General features: G+C 43.3%; 1 protein-coding gene and 1 long non-coding RNA gene across 2 annotated transcripts; both read left to right on the forward strand.

Moving 5' to 3' along the window:
• Window positions 1–1,432: 1,432 nt before the first annotated feature.
• On the forward strand, window positions 1,433–4,291 carry LOC122784409. Its single transcript, XR_006362176.1, has 3 exons — window positions 1,433–1,632; window positions 4,055–4,132; window positions 4,223–4,291. It is a non-coding gene; the product is annotated as an uncharacterized LOC122784409 (long non-coding RNA).
• A 10,970-nt stretch (window positions 4,292–15,261) lies between these two features.
• LOC122783791 (ribonuclease ZC3H12A-like) lies at window positions 15,262–18,400 on the forward strand. Its single transcript, XM_044048633.1, is given in 5 exon segments — window positions 15,262–15,444; window positions 15,633–15,867; window positions 15,989–15,997; window positions 15,999–16,092; window positions 17,487–18,400. Coding segments are annotated over 5 exon segments (1,329 nt in total). The 5' UTR covers window positions 15,262–15,326; the 3' UTR covers window positions 18,360–18,400.
• The last annotated feature ends 45 nt before the right edge of the window (window positions 18,401–18,445 follow it).

Genomic DNA, 18,445 nt, shown 5'->3' on the forward strand with positions numbered 1-18,445 from the left:
AGAGGAGCCCAGCCCAGAAAACACTGAACATCAGGCTGCTCAGGAAAGCTGGACTGAACCACTGCCCTCTCACCCTGGCCTACAGAGGACTGATAGAGAGCATCCTCACCGCAGGCATCACTGTCTGGTACAGAAACACCACACGGGCATAGGGGAAGGCTCTGCAGAGAGTCATAAAGACTGCAGAGAGGATTATTGGGACAAAACTTCCTACCATGTATACACAGCGTTGTAGGAAAAGAGCAGAGGGAATCGTCAGAGACTCCACCCCACTCACTCTCTGCTCAAACCCAAACGCTACAAGTACAACCTGAGGCACAGCAGAGTGGACAGCATTATAACACACAGAACTCGCTTTTTTAACAGCTTTTTCCCGACCACAGTCAGACTGATGGCAAATCAAAACATTTTTTTAATATTTTTATACTCTGCATAGATTTTAAATTGAGCTCTATATTTATATATAAGTTTGTGTTTCTGTTTCCTAAAACTGACTTGTAGAACCCGCACAAGATTTCCGATGTACCTGAACTGTCTGTTTAAGCACAAATGGCAAATTAAAACCTTGAACTTGACATTTTGTCAACAGGGGAACTGATACAAATAATAGGTTAATATAAGAGAGAGAGAGAGAGAGAGAGAGAGAGAGAGAGACCCCGAGGACCCCCAAAACAATGCTCAGGACAGGGACAGGAGGGATAGACGTACAAGTGTGTTATGTATTTAACTGAATCCTGTGTGTCACTAAAGAGAACAGTTAGTATAAAGAATAATATCAAACTTTTAAAAACTCATTTATACTCACAGATTAAACCCAGAGGAACATTTACAATCACATCAATCAAGTATTTACATACATGATCATTATTATTATTATTTTTGTTGAATAAAAACAAGCACACAACACATTGTTTTAAAGTGCTTTATAAATAAAGTTGGATTGGATGTAAAATATCTTTATTCATGCTGCTGAAGGCAGATGATATAACATTAAAAAGTACAAAAGTACCTTTGCATTCATAATTCTCACAGAGGTTTAATATACAGCTAAAGGTCCACAATATACAAGTGCAGAATTATGACTGTTATGGGATGGAAAATGCCTGGAAATCTATGTTTTCAGACATTAAATCTTTGCTTTTAATCTTTAAAGTTCTACTGGAGTAAGTTTGTCAAACAAGTTTCTTGTAACAGATAAAACTAAAGATTCTAATTCCTCAAAAGTCCTTTAACATCAGTGCAAGTGTGACGTTGATGTAAAATGATCAACTTTTCTGTCAACTGCATCCACAAACTGCCTCTAATTATTTTATATGAAGTTTATTATTTACAACTTAGCACTTGTTTATTTACAACATCCCCTTTTCCTCTTTTTGAAGGGCATGTTGTTTCTTTGTCAACGTTTGTTGAATGTTTTAAATAAAGTTATGGTAAAACAAAATCAGTCACAGCACACCTGTTTTCAATAATAAGCCACACCCCAAACAATTCAAACTTTTGCACCTGTTGGGCAGACCATTTGTGCCGATATTCAAACTCCTTACAAGTTTGTTTGTTTGTGTCTCAGTGTTTGCAGCAATAACGCAAACCTGCTACAGGACTGGATTTCATGGATGGATTCGGTTTGCTGGCGTGAGTACAACAGAAACTCATCACAACCAAACAGAAACAAACAGCAAACACACTTAATACTGTAATGTAAGTGTACAATCAAACTTTAACATTTGGATTTTTAACATACGATATTAAACTAATATTTAATTAAACATTTTGTTTGGAATGAGTATCAAGTTAAACCTGAAGTGGAGCTCCACTGATTATTATTATCATCATCATCATTATTATTATTATTATTATTATTATTATTATTATTATTATTATCATTACTATTATTATCATCATCATTGTTGTTATTATTAGTACTAAGTGATTAGGGCAAAAAACCATGTCAGTATTTTGTAACTTAAGAAAACAAACATGACATAAGTAATTATTTAATAGTGTATTTATTTATTTAAATAATTAATGACACATTTAAATAAATAATGGTGTATTTATTAAAAACATTTAATAAATGTAATAAATCTAACCCTAAATCTAACGCTAACCCTATTTATTAAAAACATTTAATAAATGACAAATTATTTAATGGTGTATTTATTAAATAAAATAAATGACACATTAAATAATTATTTAATTGTGTATGTATTTATTTAAATGATTAATGACAAATTTAAGTAATTATTTAAGGGTGTATTTATTAATATAAATAATTAATGACTCCAAATCAGTGTATAGACCTATTACTAGCCTGCATAGTCAGGAAACACCTATTTATATTCCATTTAAATACCTGATTTATTTTTTATAATTTTAATAATGTAAACATTAGCATTTTGGCTCAATAGCTTTCAGGTCATGTGACCTAAAGACACCAAATCAGAGTAGAAAAATTGTACTAGGGTGCCTAATCAGGACACACCTCTTTATATTCCATTTAAATAGTTGCCAATTTTTCATAATAGTTTTAATGACAATATTAGCATTTTCATTCAATAGCTTCCAGGCCATGTGACCCAAAGACTCCAGATGAGTGTACAAACATAGTACTAGACTACCTAGTCAGAACACACCTCTTTTTATTCCATTTAAATTTTCGATTTATTTTTTATAATTGTTTTTTATGTAAATATTAGCGTTTTTCAAAAAATAAAATCCCTGATATTTTTATACCAGATTGGATTTTCAATTTTAATCATTTTTTCAACTACTAAACACAAAATAATTATATTTATTATTATAATTATGCAAATGAATGACATTCTTCACACACACGCACACACACACACTAACAAGTGTCTCGTGACTTGTAAAGCAGTTGTTTCAGTGTCGGTTAATTAAAAATATTTGTTCAGTACGTCCTCCATGACCAGAGCACAGACTTTGGACTGAAATATAGCGGCAGTGTGATGCTTAAATATTGAGATTTTAGACAGTTCCCTGGTAATTGTCAGAGATTAACCCACATTTTTAGGATTGTTAAGTCTTTTTTAACTAATTTACAGTTCGGCAGTGTTCAGCTTGCACCTTGTGTCAGAGGTCACCGGAGCACAGACTCAGTCTGATACAGTTGCAGTTTATGCAGCTCGCTACTCGTCGGTGGCGATCAGCGATGCTGTCCCTAAGTCTTTAACAGTTCGGCACTGTTCGGCTTGATCCTTGTGTCGGATGTCTCGTCCTGTGACAGCACTCTCACTGTTTTCCGTGCACACTGCCATGTTGATATTGTCAGAGAACTAGTGGGGGGAGAGGAATGGATCGAAGGGAACAGGAGCAGAGTGAGCGCAGTATAGAGGAAAAATCGATTTTCGTTTTTTTAACCTCGTCCAAACAAATAAATCCGATTTCGATTTAAAATTGATTAATCACTCAGCCCTAATTCCATTGTATTGTCATGTTACAAATCCATAATACACTCAACAAAGATATACTTTTTATTTATATGAATGAATACATGAACGATACATGTAATGCACTTATTGAAATTAATTAATAACTTTTTCTTGGCAATTAGTCCCATGGCTGCACTGTTGCAGGACAGTCTCTTGAGTATATTACAAATTGATAAAATTACCCACAATATATTTGGCTGTTTAAAAGTCTTTGACCAGCAGGGGGGGTTGTGAGCACATGAAGCCTTGAGAAATGAACCTATTTGTGAAACATTTGGGTGGAATTCAATGCTTCAATAAGCTTCATCTCACCATCACTAGTTGACGTGTTATTTTTTTTTGTAATGTAAACGTTTTGACCTGACGGTTTAATAATTTATTTTACCTTTAGAATTTTTAGATTTGTATTAAAGTCGCACACCGTAAATATATATATATATATATTTACAGTGTGTGACTTTGTAGATAGATAGATAAAAATCTAACATTCTAAGGTTAAATAAATAATACATTTACTGTCAGTTGATATACTGATATATATATGAGTAGTCTTGTGAAAAACAGTCATAGCACCTTCAGTAGCTCTGTGTTTGATGTCACAGGTCTCCCCAACACTGTAGATGTCCTGAAATGAAAGGTCATCCTGGATTACTATGGAGAACCGAAAGGCCAAAAATTAAGTAAATAAATCCACCATTAAATAATTAATTAAATGTGTCATTAAATAATTAAAAATATTTAATTACATTTCTGTTTTCATGCGTTCACAGAACCCAGCAGCAAAACACATGGACTAGATTTCACTGACTGGACTGGATGTGATTTACCTGTGTGAGTAGACAAACGGATTTCTTTGTATTGTCTTTCGTTCTTTCTTTGCTTTCTGTCCTCTTTCATCCTCTTATTGCTTACGATTTCCCCTTCCTATATTCTGTGTTTCACCACTGACATCAGTTGTGTTCTTATCAGTAATGGTGTATTTCCACCGGCTGTACTTGCCTCGCCACGGCACGGTTTAAGTAGCGTTTCCACTACCCCAGTACCTGGTAACAGCACCAAGTTGGCAACACTGTTTCACACAGCCGTGCAGTGATGACTCCACCCACATTGAGTTGGTACTTTTTTTGTAGTGGAGATACGACCTGTATGGAGGACGAAACCTGACTTATGTATGAATAAATAAATAAATGTATAAAAAAAATACAGAAATGCACAAATAAATTAATAAATAATAGAATAACTAATAAATAACTTACATTTATTTATTTATTCCTGTGTCCATATGTTAATGAGGTAGGAGGTCCTAACCTCAGTCAACAGCATGAATGGTCAAATCGGAGACCCAGACAAACCCGCTTCCCGATCCCAAGCCTTCCTCCCTGTAATGTAACATTGCAAAGTAGCTCCAGTTAGTGTAATGTCCTTGATCGGGAGGTCACTGGCAGACCTTCCCAGTGTTGCCAGCTTTGTTGTGCAACTAGTGACAAATCTAGTGACTTTTTCTGGTGTTATTGGAGATTATTGTGGTTTTTGGAGACTCACGTGAAAGCACGTATCACTCTGCAGTTACTGCCGGGTTTCTCAAGCGGTTTCTCAAATGTGCTGCACAAAAGAAATAGTGACTTAGCTGTGTGTGTGTGTGTGTGTGTGATTTCTGTGCAATGTATTGTTTTGGATTTGGTGCAATGCCTTGGGTGCAATGTACTGTATTGGGTGCTGTCAAATGGAAATGGATCTGCAACACCTGAATGAAAAACCCAAACCCACCTGTGGCTTAAGTGACAGATGTTTGTTGCTACTTTGTGACTGATGCAATGGAACTGGATGGGACACAATGCAATGGAACTGGATCAGACCCAATGCAATGGAACTGGATCAGACCCAATGCAATTGAACTGGATTGGACTATACTTAGCATAACATAATTTGTTTTCTCAAAAACAACGTACATGTTGTCTCTGTCCTCCCATTATGTGGCGAGTAAACCGGACTCCTTGTGACTTAAATGACTGGAATGTTTGCTGCTGCTGTTTTTCTTTTTTCTAACCATATTCCAGAATAGAGACCGACTTGTGTCAAAGCCCCCCCTCTGGTCAGTGGCCACCATGATACAAAAAGAACCTATGGTGGTGAGTATCCCAATCTCCTCCTGTGACTTAAATGACTGGGATGTTTGCTGCTGCTGTTCTTTTATCTAATCTATTGCAGAATAGAGACATAATTGTGTCAACCCCCCCGCCCCCGGTCAGTGGCCCCCGCCCCCGGTCAGTGGCCACCATGATACATAAAGAATCTATGTTGGTGAGTATCCCAATCTCCTCCTGTGGCACAAGTGACTTATTTTTGTTGCTGCTTTATGTTGTTTTTTTCTTCTCTATTCCAGAATGGAGACCCAACATGGTTTTGAGCTTGACGCTTGGCTGATCTCCAGGACATGTCACATTGTTTCATCTGTATTGTCTGCTCATACTCAAAATGTTACACAAAGCGACGGTGCCATTAAAACCTCGAGGTTGCTGCGACAGCAACACAAACGTTACACAAAGCAACAACGCCATTTAAACCTCAAAGTTGCTGCCACGGCAACACAAAACGTTACACAAAGCGACAATGCCATGAAAACCTCAAAGTTGCTGCCACAGCAACACAAAGGTTACACAAAGCGACAACGCCATTTAAACCTCAAAGTTGCTGCCACAGCAACACAAAGCATACACAAAAAACAATCGACACTTCCACAGCACAAAATTGGGGCCCCTTGTGTGTTTTATATTTCTGTAACAAGTTTTGGTTGATGTATTTCTGTTGCTATTCTCTCTTCTGTCTCTACCTCCCTCTTGTCCTTTCTGTCCCCAACCTCTCCTCTGTCCCCCATTTTTCCTTTCACCCCAACCAGTTGAGGCAGATGGCTGCACATCTTTGAGTCTGGTTCTGTCAGAGATTTCTTCCTCTTAAAAGGGAGCTTTTTCTCTCCACTGATGCCGAGTGCTTGCTCATTTTGCGAAACTGTTGGGTTTCTCTGCTCTCAATGATGTCTGTACAGTGCCTTGAGTTTATGATTTTGTGCTATACAAATAAAATTGAATTTAAAATAAATCTTTGTGTGTGTGTGTGAGAACCAAATGAAACCATGTGGCAAAAAGTGAGTTCATTAGTGAAAAGGACACATTGTTTAATAGAATACTTTTGTTTGTTAGTATCCACATGCAATGTCCCTCCCCCTGCTTCCCTTCCTCTCCTGTTAAATTGCTGTCCGTTCCTCCCTCTGCATGAGTGGATGTGTTTGTGTGTGTGTGTCTGCTTGTCTTTCTCCCTGTAGGCTTGCAAGGGAAACCCCTTTAATTGGTTTCCCTCCAACTCACCTGCTGCCGATTACTCTGATTGCCACCCTTCACTCACTCAGTGTTTGCCACATTGTTTTGTCTTCCTACCGTTGACACTCAGCCTTCATCCTGTCCTTCTCAGCTTTTGATCCCAGCCATGGTAAGTTAAGTGATTTTGCGTTTAATTTTTTCCAGGATCACTTCCAGCCTGCGTCTTTTGGTTTTGTTGTTTTTGGAGTGACTCCTTTTAACTTGCATTTTTGGAATGAGAGATTTTTTTTATTTTACTGTGGACTACGTTTTGTGTCTGCATTTAGTGATCCGCTACAGCTGAAAATATGGAACCTGAAGCTACCAACACAATGCATGCAATGTTGAGTTGATTTGTTTGTGTCACTGTTTATTCCTAAGAGCCTTGATTTTTCAGCCCTCTCACCTGCTAGCATTAGCAGCTTGGAGGTATAGGAATGAAAACCACTGCTCATCGGGTTTATCAGTATCCCCCACAAACTCGGGACCGACATCAGTGCCCACTAATCAGGCCACCGCGATTCTAACGGTACTGCAGCCGCACCAGTCCGGGAAGGGGCGGCTCCAGCCAAAAGGCCCGGTTTCCAAGTGGGTTTTTGGCAATAACTTGAAGTAGTACACGCCTGGCAGGGCCAGTTCTGGCATCTGACTTTCGGCCTGGATGGCCCGCATCGACAGAGACCTCAGTCGGCCGTGCCGAACGCATGGTTTCCAGAATCCCCGACCATCACATTTGCCGCCATCATCCCATATTGGGCATTCTATAGCAGCCGCCGTCATCACATATGGAGCGTTCCGTAGCAGCCATCGTCATCCCCTATGGAGCATTCCGTAGCAGCCGCCGTCATCACATATGGAGCGTTCCATAGCAGCCATCGTCATCACATATGGAGCGTTCCGTAGCAGCCTCCGTCATCACACATGGCGCGTTTTGTAGCAGCCCCCCACTGGGTATAGGGATGGAAACCACCCCTCAAAGTTTTCTTTGTGAATAAATGACACATGAGCTCGGGACCGAGTTCAGTGCCTACTTATTGGGCCACCGCGGTTCTAACGGTGCTGCTGTTAGACCAGTCCAGGGCTGGGAAGGGGCAGGGTTAGGGTTAGGCAACAAACACAAGGGGCAGAGGAGCCAGTGCACACACCATCCAGGACATCCCCGGCAGGGCCCGCCCGGTCCCCCAGCTTCCCTCCTGCACTAGAGAGGGAGATCAGCAGTTTTAAAGGGTCAGAGTCAGATCAAAATTAGGTTAGGTAAAGGAAGCAGAGCCTGTCTCCCACCTGAGTGCGAAGCAGTGATGAAATTCGTGCACACTCCATCCAGTCCTATGTAGCATCACAACCAAGCCTCATTAAGACCATGTGGAACTAAAGTGCCTAATTTGTATGTCCAGACCCTCTCGGCTCTCCGTCTCTGTGTCGTGTTCCTATTTGGATTAGATTCAAGGACGGGGGCCTGAACTGCATCCCAGCCGTGCTGCAGAAAGTGTTTAACCAGGTGAGCATGGATGTCTTTCTTCCTTAAAATATTATGTCTATGTCGTGAGAATCTGGTGCGAATTGTGTTCCCAATCTCACCGACATATTTAAGGCCACATTGCAAATTATTATATAAACACAGTTTTTGGAATTAATATTTCCCTTATCAATTTGGTATATTAATGTGGTTCTATTATTAGACACCCATACTTGCTGTTTAAAGAATTTATCCATTGGCTTTGGTTTGGGATCAGTTAATTTAGGAATTTTGGCTTTTACCAGGTAATCCTTCAGATTTTAGTTTTTTCTGAATGCAGCAATGATCCTGTGATTATATAAATTCCCCTTTCTTTAAAGGAATCTTCAAAAAAGTTTTTCTTGATTTCTCTGACCAGCTTCACCGTGGAGTCCGAATAAGTGGTAATGAAAGGCACCACAGAGGACACAATTTGGGGTTTAATTTGGAGGAACCTCTTGTAACAATTTCTAAGAAAGGACCTAGAGTACTCCCTCCTGGCCAAAGTAGTGAAGAGTACTTTAGTCGCTTTTTTTGTGTGCAGATCCTATGGAAACGTAACAATTGCGATTTAATTAGACCTGCAAAAGTGTGTTTCGGGTGAAAGCTGGTCTTATGCAATAGTGCATGTGTATCCGTCTCTTTGAAAAAAACTTTAACGTCCAATCGATTAGTTTGATTAAAGGTGGGCCCCTTAAATGTGGTTGTGTCCAAAAAATCTACTGAATTTCGATCCATGGTGGATTTAACCTTAATAGACAGATTGTAATTATTAAGAGTGTTCAAGAAAATCTTAACGTCATCCTCTGAATGTGTCCATACGCCCCAAATATCGTCTGAATAGCGATAATAATAAATGGGTCTCTTTTCACACTGTCGGACGGCTCCTGTCTCCCAATCTGCCATGAAAATATTGGCATATGCGGGCGCAAATTTCTTGCCCATTGCTGTGCCCTTAATTTGTAAAAAATATTATTGAATTCAAAATCATTTCTCATTAAATTAATCTCTAATAACTGTACTAATTCTTTATCCGGTCTTTTTTTATCATAGTTTTTTGAAAAAAAATTCTTCACTGATTGAATTCCCTCCTTTATGTCAATATTAGTGTAGAGACTATCAATATCGATAGTAAAGAGGATCGAATCTGCCGGAATGTCTACATTTTTAATTTTATCAATAAAATCATACGTGTCTTTAATGTAACTGGGGTGCGTAGTGGACAGTGGATTCAGGAAAAAGTCCAGGTACTCTGCGGTTCTGTAGGTCTCACTGCTGCAATCAGAAACAATGGGGCGACCTGGAGGCATAATGTGCGGCTTGCTCCACTTAACAGGGTCCTTGTGTATCTTTGGCAACATGTAAAAACGTCTAGGTCTGGGTTCTGGATCACCAAGTAAATATTGTTTTTGTTTCGAATTAATAAACTTCTTCTCATGAAGTTTATTGATGATTTTAGCCACTAATGGGATGGTGTCCAGATATATTGGTTTTTGTAATTTAACGTAATAGTTTTTATCGTTTAATTGTCTATATCCCTCCCACAAATATTGCACTCGGTCCATAACTACCACTACACTGCCTTTATCTGCAGGTTTAATAATTATATTTTTATTATCCATTAACTCTTTTAGTGCTAATTGTTCTTCCCCTGTCAAATTTGGAGTCACATGCTGGATCCTGAAATGACGGTCCAGATATTTTGAGTCCTTTTTAATTAACTTAACAACCTGGGGGGGTAGTTGTGCATCGGGAGGGGCCCAATCAGATGTGGGAGTGAAAGGGGGGGGCCTGGAATCACCCTCATCACCATAGAAAGCTGCCAACTTTAATCTTCTATGGTATTTTTGTAAGTCGAATCTAGACTGTTGCCTGATATTACTGTTAATATTAATAGTGGGGATGAAAGTAAGGCCTCTGTTAAGAAGAGCAAGCTGTGGGGTGGACAAGTGAACAGAATCACACAACAACAATACATTCTTATACCCCACCTGAGAGGAGAGGCTTGTGGGGGTTCTTAGTTTAAATGACCACACCAGTGGCCAAACATGGCAGCCGCCGTCTCCCTGGACCAGTGGATCTGGTCAGACTCAGTGCTAAACTTCTCCCTCGGCAGAGGCGGAATAGAGTCACAGTGCTCCTGGATGTGGCGATTGAGAGCCAGGAGACTGAACTTCTCGTGCTGTGGCAAAGCAGGGGAGAAGTTGATGGCTGGGACCAGAACTCTGGCGAGGGGAAAGCGCAGCTTCGTGGCCCTTAAAGCTGCCTGCAGCTGCTTCACAGAGGTCGAGTGTGCTCTCTGTGACCTGTGATTTACGCCAAACGCCAGGACAATTAGCTCCGGTGGTGTGATGGCGATGGCCTTAGACATCAGAGCTGCAGCGTGGCGGAAATTCGCCCCCGGGTAGCTGTCCACCTGCAGTCGCTGATCCAGGAAAGGCGGGAACCTGCAAACATTAGAGTCTCCCACAATTAGGACCTTCTTCCTCACCGTGATGTGCCAGTCCTTCATCTTCCTCAGAGTGCTAATATGGCGAGTAGCTTTACGTCTGCCCAAGGAAGGGGGCTCCATGAGCCCGGCCAGGGTCCTCTGCCTGGTGGTCGGCGTCAGCTGTGGGAAGCTGGACGGAAGACTGGATGGGCGTGGGAGAGGAGGAGAGGCCCGGACGGGCTGCAGCGGTGTGGTTGTGGGACTGTTGGCGTCTTCTCCATCAGTGCCAAGGGAAAAAAGGCTGTCCACTTCATACGAAACACAGCTGTTGCTAGGATGAGCAGCAGGTGGGCGGGGCCGTTGTTCGGGCTCAGGCGTGAAGGTGGCTGCATGTGTGACAACCACTGATGTCTGGCTGGTGACCTCCCTCCTGAGCCTCTGGGTCCTCGGTGCTGGTGTTGGGAGTGCAGGTGTAGCAGGAGGAGTGGACGATGATGTCGTCACTGTGGGGAGAGGAGGAGGCCTTGCAGCAGGTGAATGGAAGGGGCATGGAGCGGTGGTGGGGGCGTTGATCTCCCTTTCCGCCTGCTGTGGGCTCCACTCGTGACTGGGATCAGTCATAGTGGCTGTGGACGCCCTGGTGGTCACGTGGGGAATAATAGTAGCAGGTAAGGTGGATGGTGATGGCAGGGAGAGGGTAACTGGCGCCTGGTGAACTTGTACCACGGTGGCTGGGGCTGGTGGTCCTGTAACTGCAGGGGCTGAGTCTGCAGTTACAGGAATTAATGGAGCTGCAGAAGTCGCTGCAGCTACAGGGGCTGAGGCTATAGCTGCAGGGCTGTGTGCTGAGACTGGAGCTGCAGTTGTGGGGGCTGAACTCACAGTTGCAGGAGCTGTAGGCAGTTCACTCAGTCGTGCCAGGATTTCTGCCTCCGTCTGTTGCAGGGTCTCAGGAAGGAGTCTCCTTCCCAGATTCCTCTGTGCCCAGGACCATGCTATTTTGAGGGGTCCACGCCAGTCACGGTCAGGAAAAGCTGTCAGCCTCCATCAGCTTTGCATAGTGGCCCTTTAAAATGCCAATCGATGTGGCCTCCCATAGTTGGGCATTGCCCTCAATTTGCCCCATGGTGCCCTCATTTGGAAAGGCAGGCTTAATAAACGTAGCCAGAGTCATCGTCATGTTACTGATGGTAGGGGGTGGGTCCGCCCCTGAAACATTTTTTAGGTGGTGCGCAGCTTTAATTATGCGGTGGAGAACACACACTTTATTAACAAAGTCAGGGTCCTGACTGGTTACCTGGTGGGGCTGTGTTCGCTGGGGGCGCTGTTGAGTGGATTGCTGCCACCTTTATTGTGGGCGTTGCCAGGCTCGTTGAGGTTCCGGACGTTGCCATGGACGTTGTTGTTGTTGGGGGCGTTGCCATGGAAACCCTCGCTGCTGTTGCTGACGCTGCTGCCACTGCTGTTGAGGACGTTGTGGCTGCTGTAGCTGCTGTCGCTGTGGCTGCTGTCGCTGCGGTTGTTGTTGCTGCGGCTGAGGACGCTGTGGCTGCTGCTGGTGATAGTAGCGCTGTTGTGGAGGACGATCACCACCGCGCTGCTGTGGTACACGTTGACTACTCCAGCCCCGCTGTGTACCTTGTTGATCCCGCCAGCGTGTGAAATCATCCTCGGTCCGTCGCGCCCGGTCAAAGGAAACCTGGCGATCCTGCCATCGCGATCGACCTTGGTTACGCTGCCATGGCGCTGAGCCCCTTTGTGGGTAGCGTGGTTGAGCGGAAAACTGCTTCGGTGCATCGCCCCTGGTAACGGAGGCATAGCTCCGCCGTTGCGCCGGTCCGCGGCAGGGGTAAGAGCCGTTAAACCTCTGCGGCGCATCACCGCCCCTGGAGCGTTGTCTGCCGCGCTTCCGTCTCACCACGATGAAGTCATCGTCATCATCATCATCATAATCATACTCTCTCTCGTTCCCGTACATGTGTGCGGTACGATAGAAGGCTAATATAGTTAGCCGCTAACCAGACTAGCTGCTGGAGCGGCTAACCGCTAATAACACTTAGCTTCAGTGTAAGGACGAAGGTGGAGGCTTCTTTTTCCAAACAAAAAACTTTTATTTAAAAACATACAAAAATACAATCTAACCGTACACAGTACGCAACGTTTCGGTCCACAATCGGACCTTCTTCAGGCAATGAAAATTGAGTAAATACGCACAGGCAATAGCTTCGTGTGGACGCTCTCAATAACCTGTGTGAAGATTTTTCGCGGGGCGGAAGAAGCGTCAAATGACGCGTCCTCCGTCCCACGTCACACGCAACATTTTGAGAGGAGCGCCACCTGGCGGCCTGGCGGCCAAATGAGAGAGACACTCAATTCAAGTGTAGAAAAAAAAGGGTTAAAATGATGACGACAATATAAGGAACCAGAACAATGTTATGAAAACAATAAAATACATAAGTATAAACACTTATACAAATATAAAAAAATTAAATGTAGATAAAGTGACCAGTACAAGCAAAAGTATTTCACTGGATTCCAGCAGAATGTGCAAATTTTGTGCCGTGACACCATAGAAATAATAAACATAAGTAGCAGAACACTACTGTAGTGCACAAAACAGAACATTTTCCCCTTTTGGGGTCACACAGCTACCCCTTGGGGTAAAAATAGGGACTACAGGTCCCACAAAAGTGCACATAATCAGACCAAAAAACTATATACACTAGTGCAGAGGCACCTTTTTCACAGCACAAAAGCACGGAATGTAATCCACACATACATTCCAAAGTTCACAAATGTCCACCCCTGGACCTACTATTAACACATAAAAAAAGTGCAAGTGTCTTATTTATTATTAAGTATTTATATATTGGTATATGAATTGTTATTTATGGAGGAAAGTATTGAAAAATCAATCAGGTAAGTATCATCTAAAATGAAGGTAAGTATTCAGGTTCTAATAAGTAAAATAACTATGATTTTATCAAGTAAGGTATTTATAATTCTATTAGGGTAAGTATTTCAATATAAATAAAATAACTATTAAATTATTTTTAAATTATTTTTAACAAATTGTTCATGTTTCTCCCTCTCTCCCCAGAAAAGCAGAGAAACACAACATCCTAAAAATGCCTCCAGGATTTACAAGGCCCAGAAGGTAAAAATATATTTTTTTAGGATATTAAAAAAATGCATGTAGACTCTATTGTCATATCATCAGCTGTAAAAGCGTTTTTAATAAATGTAAACATATTCATATGGAAAATAATTTCCATAAGGATAAACATTGTTTTATTTTATTTGATTATATTTTTTAATTATATTTTTCAATCTCTTAAAGTCACCCCTTGCTCCTATTAATTATTTTAATAAGACAAAGGATTAGGGTAAGGGTAAGGGTAGGGTAGGGTTAGGGTAAGGTATAGGGATGAAAACCACCATTTTGCGGTCATTCCGCGAATAACTTTTGAACGAAGTGTCGGATCGACTCCAAACCAACGTCCGCCCCCCCATTTAGGCACCCTCCGGAGCCCCTGGTGAAACCCCCGTGATTGTGGGACAAAAGGAAGCCGAGATATGGAAAAATGACCGAAAATTCTTCGGTCATTCTGAACTTATCTCGAGTTAGGAAGGTGCTAGAAAGCCGAGCTAGGTGTCCGAGGATGCGTCTCGAGGAGCCGCACTTAGCCAGCCTAAAACACCCCATGACCAAACGTGTAGTTTTTGAGTTATTTCCCAAAAACCGTCAAAATCTGACTTTTTCGGATTGACTTGAATTTTTGTCGTACCCCCTAATGTGGCCACGGGCTTTCCAATGCACTAGGAGTGGAGTCTCCCAAACGTTAGCGGGCGGAGTTATGGCCGATTGAAAATCGCCATTCAATGCGAAAATTTCACCAAGTGCCAGGTCCAACATGTACCTGGGTTAGGGTTAGGGTTAGGATAAGGGTTAGGGTTAGGGTAAGGGTAAGGGTTAGGGTAAGGGTTAGGGTTGGGGTTCGGGTTGGGGTTAGAGGTTATGGAGGGTAGGGTTAGGTATAGGGATGAAAACCACCATTTTGCGGTCATTCCGCGAATAACTTTTGAACGAAGGGTGGGATCGACTCCAAACCAACGTCCGCCCCCCCATTTAGGCACCCTCCGGAGCCCCTGGTGAAACCCCCGTGATTGTGGGACAAAAGGAAGCCGAGATATGGAAAAATGACCGAAAATTCTTCGGTCATTCTGAACTTATCTCGAGTTAGGAAGGTGCTAGAAAGCCGAGCTAGGTGTCCAAGGATGCGTCTCGAGGAGCCGCACTTAGCCAGCCTAAAACACCCCATGACCAAACGTGTAGTTTTTGAGTTATTTCCCAAAAACCGTCAAAATCTGACTTTTTCGGATTGACTTGAATTTTTGTCGTACCCCCTAATGTGGCCATGGGCTTTCCAATGCACTAGGGTAGGGTTAGGGTAGGGTTAGGGTAGGGTTAGGGTCAGAGAGGTGAGGGACAGAGAAGAGGTGAGGGACAGAGGAGGGGTGAGGGACAGAGAGGTGAAGGACAGAGAGGTGAAGGACAGAGAAGAGGTGAAGGACAGAGGAGAATAGTGGTAAAAATGATACTTGTATATATTTTTAACAATAATATAACAATAATAATAAAAGCCTCACAACTGGATCTGGATCCCGCAGCTCAGGAGTCCCAGGTGCCTGCAGAGCCAGCACCAGAGACAGGTTATTAATCATAATCGTCATCATAATAACAATAAGCTCATCCTCACATTCTACTCTTATTTACAGTGTGGACAGTCTGTCTGTCCACACTGTAAATACAGTTTCATTGCATCATCATGTCAGTGATTTGCTGTTTTCTGCACTTTATTTGTCCACAAGAAACAAAGACTGTGTCATGTGTCTCACAGATCAGCATGTCCTTCATGAGCTGGAGAGAAGGAAGATCCTGGTGTACACACCGTCCCGCTGTGTCAACGGTAAGAGGGTGGTCTGCTACGATGACCGCTACATTGTCAAGCTGGCCTTCGACTCGGACGGCATCATCGTGTCCAACGACAACTACCGCGACCTTCAGACGGAGAATCCGCAATGGAAGAAGTTTATAGAGGAGAGACTGCTGATGTACACTTTCGCCAACGACAAGTAAGAGTGCAGCGGTGATCACGATCACACATGCGTGGGATTAATATGACCCAACCCTAACTCTAGCTCTGTGTGTGTGTGTGTGTGTGTGTGTGTGTGCTGCGGTGTGTGCGTGCTGCAGGTTCATGCCTCGATGACCCTCTGGGCAGAAATGGTCCAACCATTGATGATTTTCTGAGAAAGAAGCCGAGAAGCACCGACAACAAGCTGCAGCACTGTCCATGCGTGCACACACACACACACACACACACACACACACACACACACACACACGCACATGCACACACACACAAATCTATATATATAATAACAATAACAATAATAATAACAATAATAAAATGTATAACTATAATAATAACAATAACAATAATAATAATAATCATAATAATATTAATAACGACAATAATAATAACAATATTAATAATAATAATAATAATAATAATAATAATAATAATGATAATGATGATGATGATGATGATGGAGGCCAGAGGTATTTTATGGGCCTTAGTTAGCGCAGGCAAGTGGGAGATAGAGGGCGCTACATCAAACTACACCTAAAATAGAACAGAATATTAAACAGGAGGCACATTGTGATAGTTGCTGACAGCGTCTGAGATTTAAAAGCTGCACATAAACAGTGAGATTGAATGTGGCAGTGTCACGCGCCTCCTCTGCTCCCAGCAGACACCACTGAGGGTCACTGCTGCGACTCCTCAGGGAACCTGGATGAGGAGAGGATGTCATTCTTCTTTCATTGGTTCATAAGCATCTGACATGGTGGCAGAGACTTTAATAGACTTTAATAACGCTGCTTTTCCAGTGCACAGTTCTCTTTCTACTTGGCTCTACTTGGTTTTCGAGGTTTTTCATTGCTATAGCTGACGATACCTCCTCAACGTGGGCGGGGCCGTCATAGCACGGCGGCAGGAAATGGCCATGACATTGTTTTAGTTGTTTAAAATGTAACACAAACAAACAAAAGAGGGAGGAGCAGAGCAGTTAGGTTTTTTGTCACCGATGTGAAATACGACTGAACGGGTTGCGGATCGACTACAACCCGTTCAATTTCAGCAGTCGACATTTTAGACACTTAGACACAAAAGTGGCTCTTCTGACACTAGAGGTGTACGTGTGATCCTGACGGTGGAAAAACTCACGTGGAAACAGCTGAACATGAAATATAGTATAATGAAAGAAAATACCCTTTTTTTTTACAAACATTAATGTCATTCATTTAAAGAGAGAGAGAGAGAGAGAGATTTAAATTTTTACTTGTTTTAGAGGATAAAAGTTTGTCTTTATTTGGGTGGTGATGGAAGAAGAGAAATGAAAATCTATAACATATCAATATCATCTCCTGACGTGTTTGAACGCGTGTGTGAATGAATGAACGAATGAGGAAATGAACGAGTGGAGTGTAAGAAGGAGGAGACAGAGAAACTCAGAGAACTCGCTCCTTTACCAGGTCAGGGTCACCGGTTACCATAGTAACAGGGTTCTTTCTCCTCTTTCTCACGCTTGATTGACAGAACTTGAGTCAAACGTCACTCTCAGGAGCCGTTTGTCCACATTATCCACGATTGGAGACAAACTACTGAAATCTTCATTTCCCTCTTCCAGGTAAGAAGTGTACGTACGGAGTGAAGTGCAAGTTCTACCACCCGGAGCGGACCAACCAATCACAGCTCTCTGTGGCCGATGAGCTGAGGGCGCTCAGAGACAGAGCCAAGAACTTCTCACCCAGACCGAGCATGCAGGACACGACCTTCTGCCCTGCCGCGTACCAGCTGGAGCACAGGTACAGCTGCTCCACGCCTCCACCCGTCAGCACGGAGGAGACGCAGTCACACAGAGCTTCACCCAGCGAGCTCTTCATCCATCACAGAGACTCCAGCAGCCCGAGGAGCCTCCACCACTGTCCCAGCACAGACGTCGACGAGGCCTTTGGTTCCATGGAGAGCTCCATGTCCCGGCTTCACATCCGGGACATGTCCTTTAGCACGGAGCTGCACCCTCACAGCTACAGCAGCGGTGTGGGCAGCTGCAGCCTGAGCCACCAGGACTGCTCCCTACCAGGCTCGTACAGAGGGAGCATGCAGAGGCCCTGTCTGAGCGCTGGGTACTGCAGCCAGTGCAGCTGTGGTCAGCAGCAGAGCCTCCAGCAGAGCCTGCAGCAGAGCCTGCAGCAGCAGCCTGCCTGGTCCTCCTGCCCGGCTCTGCTTCAACACAAACATGTGTCAGAGACCCAGCACTTCAACAGACACAGCCACGCCCACACCGCGCCCACAGAGCCGTGGCTGCAGGGGCTCAGCGGTCGGGAGCAGAAGCCGAGCGCGTCCTGTGAGCGGAGGAAGGACCTGAGGAGCCAGCTGAGCACCCTGTTCCCTCAGAGCACAGTGGAGCGGGTCATGAACGCTTACCCAGACATTTCAGACATGTCCGCACTGATCCCGCTCATCCAGAGCTACAGGACCAGCCACATCTCCCTCTGACCCTCACGCACGCACACACACACACACGCAGACACACACACGCGCACGCACGCACACACACACACGCATTACTTGCGCACGCGACA

This window comes from Solea senegalensis, linkage group LG17 (genome assembly GCF_019176455.1).
Source record: "Solea senegalensis isolate Sse05_10M linkage group LG17, IFAPA_SoseM_1, whole genome shotgun sequence".
NCBI classification, from domain to species: Eukaryota; Metazoa; Chordata; class Actinopteri; order Pleuronectiformes; family Soleidae; genus Solea; species Solea senegalensis.